Source organism: Scardinius erythrophthalmus (assembly GCF_964197995.2).
Source record: "Scardinius erythrophthalmus genome assembly, chromosome: 18".
In the NCBI taxonomy this organism is placed as follows: Eukaryota; Metazoa; Chordata; class Actinopteri; order Cypriniformes; family Leuciscidae; genus Scardinius; species Scardinius erythrophthalmus.
Genome location: NC_138238.1, coordinates 3,700,698 through 3,712,577, shown reverse-complemented (window position 1 = coordinate 3,712,577; position 11,880 = coordinate 3,700,698). Strand labels below are relative to the sequence as shown.

Genomic DNA, 11,880 nt, shown 5'->3' with positions numbered 1-11,880 from the left:
AAGTTTCAAAAGATGCTGGGTCTCATGGCTTCAGCATCGTCAGTTCTCCGGCTGGGCCTGCTCCGCATGCGCCCGCTGCAGTTCTGGTTGAAAGCGCGGGTACCGCGCAGAGCGTGGGCGACCGGTCGATTACGCCTCAAGGTCGATCAGAGCTGTGTTTCAGCCCTGGCGCCTTGGACGGCGGACGACTGGTACCAATCAGGTGTAAGCCTGGGGACTTCCTCGAGAGTGAGGATGGTGTCAACGGACGCATCCACCTCGGGATGGGGAGCTCTGCTCGAGGGCAGACCGTTCTTCGGCCTGTGGTCGGAACGAGAAAAGCTCCAACACATAAACTGCCTAGAAATGCTGGCAGTGCACAACGCGATGACGCGTTTTTGTCCCCACATCAAGGACGAACACGTCATAGTCCGTTCGGACAACATGGCTGTGGTGTCCTACATAAATCGCCAGGGCGGTCTGAAATCCATATCCCTGTACAGGCTGGCGAAACGCCTCCTATTATGGGCTCGGCACAACTTACGCTCGCTGAGAGCAGTGCATGTACCTGGGCTTCAGAATGTGGGCCCAGACAGACTGTCCAGGAACAATGTTCCCCCGGGCGAATGGTCTCTACACGTCCCGCGAAAACGCGCACTGCCCCGCGTTCTTTTCAAAAACCGACAGCGCGCTGTCCCGAAGGTGGCCGCGCTGCCCGTTATACGCTTTTCCCCCCGTCTCCCTCCTGCCACAGGTGCTGGAACGGGTCAGGGAAACGAAATGCCCAGTCCTGCTTGTAGCTCCGTTCTGGGAGAACCAGATATGGTTCCCAGTTCTGATGCAGTTGACAGATATCGATCCATGGCCACTGCCGTTGAGGAGAGATCTCCTCTCGCAGGCCGGGGGCTCGATTTGGCACCCACACCCGGAACTGTGGTCCCTTCATGTGTGGGTGCTCAACGGATACCCGTTGGTCTCACAGAGGGAGTCGTGAATACCATCACTCAGGCTAGAGCGCCGTCGACACGGCGGCTTTATGCTTCGAAGTGGTCGGTTTTCTCCGGCTGGTGTACAGCTCGGAGCATTTCACCCCTCGAATGTGAGGTAACGGAGGTTCTCTCCTTCCTACAAGAGCTGTTGGATAAGGGCAGATCCCCTTCCACGCTCAAAGTGTATGTGGCGGCTATTTCAGCGTTCTTTGGTTCAACGCTGGGTCAGTCGCTGGGAAGGAATGATTTAGTCATCCGCTTCCTCAGGGGAGCTAGGAGACTGAATCCGCCCAGACCTCCTTCAGTTCCTTTGTGGGACCTTTCTACGGTCCTGGCGGCCATGAAAGGTGCCCCTTTCGAGCCTATCCAGTCTATTAGCCTCAAACATTTGTCTTTCAAAACAGTGTTTTTGATGGCTCTCGCTTCAGTGAAGCGCATAGGCGACCTGCACGCGCTCTCTGTGAGCCCGGCGTGCTTGGAGTTTGGTCCTAATGACTCTAAAGTCATACTCAAACCTAAGCACGGCTATGTGCCGAAATCCCTCAACACGCCTTTTCGGGCTCAGGTCATTTCCCTGGCTGCCCTGCCGGCATCGAGTGAGGAAGGGGACTCGAGTTTTCTTTGCCCTGTTAGGGCTTTAAGAGCTTATATGTCCCGCTCTGCTGTCTTCAGACAGACAGAGCAGCTCTTTGTCTCGTTCAGTGGACGTTCCAAAGGAATGGCTGTTTCGAAACAAAGTCTATCCAGATGGATAGTTGACGCCATAGCGCTGGCTTATACTGCCAAGGGCATTCCATGCCCGTTGGGAGTCAGAGCGCACTCTACGAGAAGCGTTGCTTCTTCGTGGGCTTGGTCCAGCGGGATTTCCCTACAGGATATATGTACGGCGGCAGGCTGGGCCTCGCCATCTACATTTATCAGGTTTTATAACCTAGAGGTTCCCGCCTTGCAGGCTAAGCTTTTGTCGGTGTAATCCGTTCAGCCGTCTAGTCAGACCGCTGAAACTCATGCGCTATGCACTACCGACTATCTTGGGCAGAACTGTGTAAGACCCACATTTTCCGCATTAGTTCAGGTTCCCTACCCTGTCTATGTGATGTTATACTTGCGTCTGTGGACATGTCTATTCTACGACGCTACAGTTTAGGGAATTAAGGCTCCCACCCTTATTCCCTGACTCTGTGTGAGTCAATCTGGTGATTATGCACTGTATGCCTGAAATAGCTTCCGGTGATCAGTGTTTTTTATCCCAGCACGCACGGCGTTTTGCAAGGGGTTCCCGTAGCATTTTGATAAAACGCAGTACGAGAGGACTCTCGTAAGAGAACGTACTCGGTTACTAACGTAACCTCGGTTCTCTCTAGAAGAGGGAACGAGTACTGCGTTCTCTGCCGTGCGTACGGTTCACTCTGGTTCGCTTCGGCGATCAAAATCAAGTGAGTCAGCCTTCTCGAGCTCCTTTTATAGAGGTAAGCCACGCCCGTTTCGGCGGGAAGTGGCGAGGAGGGCGCGAAGCGCCCTCATTGGCCTGATGTCATCTCAGGCCTCGCTCGATAGGCTTAAGCAGTTGCCGCAGAGCAGCCAATGAGCGAGCAAGCCGTCTCGCCATAGCTGTCTGCTGCTGCCGCAACGCGTTTTACATATATGAAATTTAAAGGATAATTTTTTGCTTCAGTGTTTCGTGAAAAGAGACTTTTCCCGTAGTGTTTTGATAAAACGCAGTACTCGTTCCCTCTTCTAGAGAGAACCGAGGTTACGTTAGTAACCGAGTACGTTTTTAATAGATTGCATCACATGCAGTCGTTAAACCATGTGTCAAAGAATGAATGCATGCAGTTTGTCTAATATTTTCCATCATTACAAACAATACAAGACACAACTGTTGTGCCTCGAGCGAGGTACTTCCATAAGAGAGACTTTCACTGTAAACATGCATTTGAAATGGCTATGGAATCATTGTTTTGTAAAATATTAGCTGCAGGACGATTGTGACCTGGGCATGGATTTGTCTAAACTCTAAAGGGGGGTCATGTTATCCATGGTTAACCTTTAAACCTGTCATAGTTAAAGGTGGGGTATGTGATTTGCAAAACGGCCAGGAGATTGTGAAAATACACAACTCAAATGGTCCTACTTTCTTTCCTTTGACTCCACCCATTCGAAGAACATGGACATGGATGGGGGGAGGGGGGTATGGTCCGACCGTTTGATTGACGCACTTACTGTCCAATGATTCTAGGTGGTCTTGGAAATGATTGGCTGGAGTTTTTCGAGTCCTGCCCGTTCCACAGATGATTAAACTGCTTAATTTTCATTTCAGTGCTTCTAACTCAGTGGCTGTAAGTGGGTTAGGAATAGGATTTCAAGTGATTTTGAAAAAAATGGCCAAAAAAGAGAATCACATACCCCACCTTTAACAAATATGCATTGTAAAACTGTGCATACAATGCATATTTGTTTTGTATGCACAGTATGCCTAAAAAAAATTCTGTCAAACGATACATACCTTTTGGCTCTCCTTGCTGTAGTTTTTGAGATACGAGTCTTTGCTGTTTTTGTATGTCACTCAGAAAAAAAAGAAAGAAAAGGGTTTAAGGGGTTAATCCGTTCCCTGATCAGCAGTGCTAATTACTTCTGTCTGTCTCGCTCATCTTAATCCATTCGGTTCTCCTGCACTGAGATCAAACCTTCAGCATCACGTGACAGGGAATCAGTTCAAGCATTAAACCTTGACAAACACTGCGAGTGTGATCATGATAATCTGGTGGTCTTTTGCAGCTCCTCTGCTGATATGAAGCGGCAATGGCACGCTCTCCACAGAATAACACAATAAGAGTCCTTTCTGTCCATGTGAATCAATATAGGCTACACGTGTTAATCGGAACTTAATAAGGAAAATCCGAATAACTTAGAAAAAACGTAACAGCTGTGTATATACATTGTGTGTATCACATAACACCCTGAAAATGACCTCTAGAAAACCCCTTTTAAAAAAGTTGACTATTTAAAAAAATGTTTTGATCTAACATGTGAAAGTCAAGTAAAGCATCAGTAACTGTCAGAAATGAACAAAATCTGATTTACAGTTTTTTTTCAATCGCTAACAAGCGCTTACCCATACTTCAGAAACTTTTCCTAAACTCTTAACACAGACTCACACTTACAAAACATAATTGGCCAAATGGATAATTTTCTTTGTTAAATATATACTAACTCTTCATTTTAAAATAGAACACATCTTTCTCTGCACACACTAACTTTACCAAAACACTGGAAATCTAACTCAAAATTAAATTATTCTGTCAAAGAACAACACTTGTTTTCACTTCACAAGGTACATGCAGTCAATCAAAATACACCAGGTTTCAAAATACTGGCTATTGTTGACATTACAAAAACTGCATAGACTTTTATGTTTCAGTTTTACAGGTATTTGCATGCAAAACATGCAATCCACTGTTTTTACACAACATTTCTTGGTTGGGAACTGTGTCCACATGTACAGTAATGTTAACATTCAAAAGCATTCCAGTAAAAAGCAAATCAGGTTTTTCCTTTACTGTTTACTACAGGAGGTACAGTAGAAACACGGTATGATAGAACAGAAAAAGTTTTACAGTACTGCTTACTGTGAACAAAATATCCATGAAACACACAAAAAAAATTCACGCAATGTTCACGCATTCTGAACAAAAAAACAACAGCAAAAAGCCCAGATAAAGATGGGGGGGGGGGGGGACTAAAAAAAGCACAAAATTACTATATCTAATCTCTACGATCTTCAGGGTTAGGCCACATGTTTTCATCAACATCACATCTGATATTATCCAAGGCGATGCACCTAGGATAAAACCGCTTGGTATGTCGGATCTACTCTTGGCAATCATGAACTGTGATGTCCCTGCAGCCAGCATCCATGGCTTCAAGGAGGGACATCTGGTCATGTGGCTGATAGTCATAAACCTTCAATAATGCAATGCAATACTTGCCTGTTGGTTTGTTGAAAGATGCGTATAATGGAGGCAACCGTTGACTGCCTCAAATTGGGCTGCACTCTTTCAACAGCCTCTCTTAGTGAAAGACCATGTTGATTACATGGTCAATGATAGTTGCACGAATTTCATCACTGACTACTGTTCTTGCAGCCCTTGGAATGCCACCACCACGCATTCTTACACCTCTACCTTGCCCTCTCCTTGGGCCTGCTCTGCTCCCTGGGCCCCTTGCTCTTACTCTTCCTCGTCCAGACATTACTGTATTTGTCTTTTTCTGTTTCTGTTTCCAAAAACATCACTCCTCAACGTCCTCCTTTTACTGTATAAGTGCCAATGTAATAGAAAAAGATAACACCTGCTGAGTCTAAAAGCCAGACTGGAATCAGCTGTGGTTGGACCAATCAGCTTTGTGTCAATTATTCAATTGTTTGTTTATTATCAGCTGAGATATATTGTTTTTGAACTGATATCATTGCAGAAGCAGAGGTTTTTATACTGTATCTAAGGTTTGGAATATTGTTTTTGCTATTGTGGGATGTTGTGTGTTAACATTCGTAATTACTACAAAAACAATCCATAATTTTGTTGGGAGGTATAGCTTGTCTGTTAAGAAAATGTAAGCATTGTGGAAATGTGTTCACTGACTGCATATTGTGTGAAAACAACATGAAATGTGTGAATGGTATGGCCACAAAAGACCGATGCTTTGCTAATTGTGTTTAGAGTTTTGAAAATGTGACAACTGGTTGGACAAACGCTTGTTAGCGACTGAAAAAAACTGTAATTGACCTAGTGCTGTTTTGATACTTAATAAAACAGTCGAGAACATAACGTGGGAATTTTGGTGGATTTCATTATAGTTTGTTATTTATGTATTCTCTAGTCTCTAGTTAAAAAGAGAGGCTGTACAAAGTGAACACGGTCCTTACAGAACTTTTTACAAGCGAACCACATAGCCTACTGTATGAAAGACCAGGAGCAAAGTGAAAGAATAAAATAAACTTCAAAGAAAAAAAGTTGTTGTTCCTTCACTTTCAGTCTATAACAGTGGTCTTCACAATTTTTTTCATGAGAGCCACACTGATAGGACAAAGTCAGTAGGAGAGCCAATTTTACGGCAAAGTATCAAAAGTTACATCCAGTCATAAATACCATGTCTGCGTATCAATCTGTCATCCCTGAACATACAATAGCCTATGCATGGCAAAAAATACAAAAGGGCGGGAGAAAAAAAATATATATTCTTCATGATTTAGGCCTACCAGTCAAATTTGAATCTGAGACAAAATGATTTCCCTTTATGACAAAAAAAAAAAGCAGGATTTCCAGAATATATTCATCCCAGAATATGACCTTAATTTTTTTTTCTACATTCTCCTATCATGTATCTAATCATCCCGATTGATGAATCTGAATGTATTGTGGTTTGTATGAACGCTAAACACGGGTTGATGTGCGTATTTACACAAACGTCAAATCTGACAAATATTTAATCTCAGCCGGACACGCCCTCTGCTGGCAGGAGAATGCATTGCAACAGCTGGGTAACATGGAGCAACATGATTTTATCCTGACAATAGATAGACAATAGAACACTTTTAATGAATAACTACGATATTTTCAATTTTGTCATTTCATCTGAATATTAACATTTGTGAGATTTAGTCAGCTGAAACACAATTAAGGATAATTGATCTGATTTTGTGTCTCAGGATAATGGTGATCTATCACACATATTGTGTTGAATATCAAAGTTTTTTATGTTTATTTGTTAATGAGTGATTTGTGGACACATTAGTGTTTTTCTGGATTTGTGGAGTAAAAGTTATAGTTTATATGATGTAAAAAGATAATAATGTCATTACTTGTGTTATGTTTAGACTTAATACTTAGTCTAATTATGGGGTTATTTTTTTTTTTAGATTTACATTTTATTAGATGTACATTTCAGACATATTTGCTTTTATTAAAACCTATCGGTTAATTGAGTGAAATCATTCAATTCGCTTTCAGTGTTTCTATTATGACATATCTTCAATTAAAATATGGGTTTACCTTTCAGATTTATCTCTGTTACTGGGATTCTGTGTTGTCTGTCATTGGTTATTCAATTATTTAACTAAATGTCAAAATAAAATTAAATACAATAGCTGATTTATTATTTTACATTAATGCCACTTAAACAATATATAAATATTAATAAGAACTATATCAAAAGTAAATTATAAACTCTGTAAAAGTTTATCCAGTGGATCATCTTACCCCTAATTTAATATTTGTCATTTTGTGCTATAAAAGATTAGCAAATGTTTCTAGTTATTTCCTATAAAAACACATTGGCTGACGCATCATCATCATCCAGCACATGCTAAACTTATATTTAAATATGTTACAGTTTAAAAGTAAATCCACATTGTTCTTAAGAGAGGCATCTTCCTAATACATTATATTCATATATGTATAACACTTGAGCAGAAATCAGCTTTCTGACTTTATATTCCTACATCACCAATTACTTGTAATTGTCACTAGTATAGTTTTCCCTTCAAAGACATTAAAGTTCATCAAAGATTCTAAAAAGAGACTTTGGACAATATTGAGAGTATCATGAGACTTTAATCATTTAATAAATACAATTATAATGCTAACTTTAAAATAAAAAACAATCAATGGAATATGCAATGTGGATATATGACACTCAAAACTGCTAAAATAAAAACAATATTTTACTCAAATGATTAAAGTCTTTGTAAACATAAAAGCAGAATTATTATCTGATGCAGATTATCTCAACATGGCCAAATATTGGCTGATTAATTGGTCTGATCAATATTGATCTATCATTGTACAAAAACAAGTATATGAGTTTTAGTTCAAATAAAGGCATTTTTAGTTAAAGGTGCTCTAAGTGATGTCACACGTTTTTTAGGCCAAAACATGTTTGTCACAAACAGCAAACATCTCCTCACTATCCGCTAGCTGCCTGTCCCCTGAACACACCGCAAAAAAACACGATCTCTGTAGACAGCCCAGGCTCCACAAACGGCAAGAAAAACAAACTGGCCCAGCCTGGACCACGAAACATAACAAACAGTGTTCCAGCCAATCACTGACAAGAATGATTTGGGGGTGGGGGTGGGGTTTGGGAGGGGGAGGGAGGGTCGAGCTAGCCTCTGTTTTGTTTGACAATACTTTGAATGTCAACAAGAAGTGACGTCAGCCAACATCGCTTAGAGCAGCTTTAAACTGAACATTATCACTTGAATGATCTTTACATGAAAAATGAAACAAAACTCTCTGCTTTCATTTAGTTTCACTCTGAACATTTACTGTCATCATTGTTGGTTCTGCAGAAGCTCCTCTTTCATATTTCATCTGGAATCCAGAAGGGTTGTTGCGTTTGAACCTCTTTACGCAAAAGATTGCCATCACGATGATGACGAAGGAACAGCCTACACCAGCACCAGTGACGATAAGAGCTGTAGATCCACGTCCTGTTCAATATGATTTATAATAAAATTAAGAATATTCAGTAATCTCTTTAGATGCATTCAAAGGCTGTAAGAACACTGTTACTGTCACAGACTTCACAATATATTTCTGCTGCTGTTAAGATTTTGTACACATATCTAAATGTACTCTATACAGAAACATAAAACAACTATATAGCATATTTCTGTGTTGTGTAAGTAACCTGAAATCATTCTCAGTAAAAATAATTATAATAGAAAGTAATATCTTTCTTACCAGGATCTTCAGTGTCAGTTTCTGGTTTACTGGACTCTGTGAACAGATAATAAACCAATGTTAGTAGATGGAAAATAAATGCAATTGCAAACATTGGTTGAATTTTAAACATCAGCTCAGTGTACACTGCAGGAATCTGAAAGTTTACATCACTTTAATACATCAATAGAAATCTAATTTGTCACTTTACACATCAAAAGTAAAGTTGAAGTGTGTCGCTTCATTATATACAGTAATGCGTATAACAAAAACAGCAGCAGCAGCAAGTTGTTTTACAGCTATATAATGACTATTTAACAGTTTCTTGTATTCTGTTACTAACCAATTTGTATTCAATAATAAATAATTATAATACAATGTTATATATTTCTTACCAGGATCTTCAGGTCCATGTTTACTGGTCTCTGTTAACAGATTTTAAACCACTGTTAGTAGATTGAAAATAAATGTACAGTTGCAAACATTTATTGAATTATAAACAGCAGTATTAAATACTGTACCCGTTATATCCACAGTGAATTCTGCTGATCTCATTCCACAATATGTTACGATAAAGAATCTGAATTCTCCCGTCATTACTGTAGTTGGACTGAAGCTGCATGTGAAGCTGTTTCTCTGTTCACAATAAAATGCAGCATTCAGGCTTCTCCAGAGAGACGCTGCAGGTGAAAGTTACTTCTTCACTCACAGTTCCAGTCACATCCTCACAGCTTACACTGATGTCATCTGAAAAAAAGTTTAAATCAGTTTAATACATCAACAGAAAACTACAACCCCATTTCCAGAAAAGTTAGGACATTTGATTTAATGCAATACAATAAAGAATCTGTGATTTGTTAATTATCTTTAACCTTTATTTAACTGACAAAAGCAACAAGAAAGGATTTCCAACTTTTTTACTGATCAACTTACTTGTATTTTGTATCTCGTAACACATTTTTGATTTTGATGGCTGCTACACACTCCAGTAAGTTAGGACAGAGGTATGTTTACCACTGTGTCACATCACCTTTACTTTTAATTACACTTTTTGTCATTTTATAATTTTTCAAATCATCAATTGAGGATACTAATTGCAAGTGGAATATTTGCCCATCTTGTCTGATATAAGACAACTGTCCATGGCCATCACTGTCTGATTCTCCTGTTCATGATGGGTGATCCTACATTTTCAATAAGAGACAGATCTGGACTGCAGTCAGGCTCATCTCTTCTATGGTGCAGTGTCTAGAAACCACTCAGTTTTAGCATGTGCAGAATGAGGCCTGGCATTGTCTTTCTTCCCAGGAAAGATGTCATCTTGATGGCAGTTTATGTCTGAATAATCTAAATATAAGCCTCCATGTCAGTGCTCCCTTCACACAAATGCAAGTTACCCATGCCGTTTGCACTGATGCCTCCCAATACCATGACAGATGTTTGCTTTTGCATCTGTCACTGATGAAAGTCTGGTTGGTCCCTTTCGTCTTTGGGACTGAGAACTCGATGTCTGTTTTTCCCCAAAACAAGCTGAAACATGGACTCATCTGACCACAGCACACACTTTCTTCTAGACCATCTGAGATGACTTCGGGCCCCAGAGAACTCGCTGGAATCTCTGTTAGAACTGATGTATAGCTTTCTCCTTGCGTAACAGAGATTCAAGTGGCATTTCTTGATGCAGTGTCAGACTGTGTTAAGTGAAAATGGTTTTCCAAAGTACTCTTGTCTTGAGCACATGTGGCTGTATTTATCACAGTAGCATGACGGTTTCTCATGCAGTGCCATCTGAGGGCTAGAAGGTCACACACATGTAACAGAGGTCTCCTGCCTTGCCCTACACAGACTGAGATTTCTCTGTTCCCCAAATCTTTTCACAGTATTATGAATGGAAGATGGTGAAAGACATAAATTCTATGCAATCTTGCATTGAGAAATTTAATTTTTGAATTGTTGGACAATTCTCTCATGATATTTGGCACAAAGGTGTGAGCCATGACCCATCTTTGCTTACAAAGACTGAGAAGCTCTTTCACACCCAATCCATGCCCATGCCGTTTGCACTGATGCCTCCCAATACCATGACAGATGTTTGCTTTTGCAAGAACAAATATAACTCCACTTTCTTCATCTCTATGATAATTAAGCCATTTTGGGGATAAGCTTATTCTAAAATATATTTTGGAGTGGATTCTGGGTCGAGCCAGACTACAATTTCTTACACTTTTATAAATTAAACAGCTTCACTACTGAAAGCTAGGCTACATTATATTTCTCAGCAATGAGGTGATAACTTCGCTGCATTAAACCGCTTCAAGTTCACTCTTGCTCTCTGGTTAATTCATACAAAATAAATAAATAAATATATATATATATATATATATATATACAGTGAGGAAAATAAGTATTTGAACACCCTGCTATTTTGCAAGTTCTCCCACTTGGAAATCATGGAGGGGTCTGAAATTGTCATCGTAGGTGCATGTCCACTGTGAGAGACATAATCTAAAAAAAAAAAATACAGAAATCACAATGTATGATTTTTTAACTATTTATTTGCATTATGTCTGACAGTCTCTCAGTGGACATGCACCTACGATGACAATTTCAGACCCCTCCATGATTTCCAAGTGGGAGAACTTGCAAAATAGCAGGGTGTTCAAATACTTATTTTCCTCACTGTATATATATATATATATATATATATATATATATATATATATAAAACAGTGCTACTTTATAATTGGTTATAATTAGTAATTTTACATGTCAACAAATTAAATTTTAAGTGTTTTGCTTCTTTGATATTAGCATAACCAAAACAGAAATGCAAAAATAGCAACAGGTTCTGCAAACACTCTCCATCTGAGACTCTTCATCATGTGACTCTGGGTCACATACTACAGTCCATGTTATGCATATGAATTACCTTAGAGAAAGTAAATTCTTTAGAATGTATTCTCTTACCATCAGCAGCTGTGGAATTCCAAACCAGAATGAACATCAGCACAACATTACTAACACCCATGGCTGAGCTTCTGCAAAAACACATGACAAACATTTAGATCTGAACTGAAACTGCAGTTGTGCTCCAACTATATAAAGGAAGAACTTGTCCTGTGTGTTGATCACCGTAACTATCCTGGACTAACAGTCACTGTGTGCAGACTAAGCAAATTGCTGTATAATGA

The 11,880-nt window shown here is 39.9% G+C and overlaps 2 protein-coding genes across 8 annotated transcripts in view; both read right to left on the bottom strand.

Annotated features, from left to right (window-relative positions):
• Positions 1-7,560: 7,560 nt before the first annotated feature.
• LOC308706404 (uncharacterized protein) overlaps positions 7,561-11,880 on the bottom strand; it is a 6,682-nt gene continuing 2,362 nt past the window's right edge. For 5 of the 7 annotated variants that reach the window (XM_081392003.1, XM_081392006.1, XM_081392007.1 and 2 more), the window contains 5 exons: positions 11,657-11,727; positions 9,211-9,436; positions 9,085-9,114; positions 8,711-8,746; positions 7,561-8,457 (listed from right to left, as the gene is read on the bottom strand). In XM_081392003.1, the coding sequence (XP_081248129.1) occupies positions 8,267-8,457; positions 8,711-8,746; positions 9,085-9,114; positions 9,211-9,286 (333 nt within the window). In that variant the 5' untranslated portion in view covers positions 9,287-9,436; positions 11,657-11,727 and the 3' untranslated portion in view covers positions 7,561-8,266. Of the gene's footprint in view, positions 8,458-8,710; positions 8,747-9,084; positions 9,115-9,210; positions 9,437-11,656 lie in introns of all 7 variants that reach the window. The other 2 variants (XM_081392004.1, XM_081392005.1) reach the window with 1 other exon arrangement.
• LOC308706836 (uncharacterized protein) overlaps positions 9,330-11,880 on the bottom strand; it is a gene marked incomplete at both ends in the record, with an annotated part of 40,434 nt that continues 37,883 nt past the window's right edge. Inside the window, 2 exons of the mRNA XM_081392702.1 lie at positions 9,330-9,436; positions 11,657-11,727. Coding sequence (XP_081248828.1) covers positions 9,330-9,436; positions 11,657-11,727 — 178 coding nt within the window. The remainder of the gene's footprint in view (positions 9,437-11,656; positions 11,728-11,880) is intronic.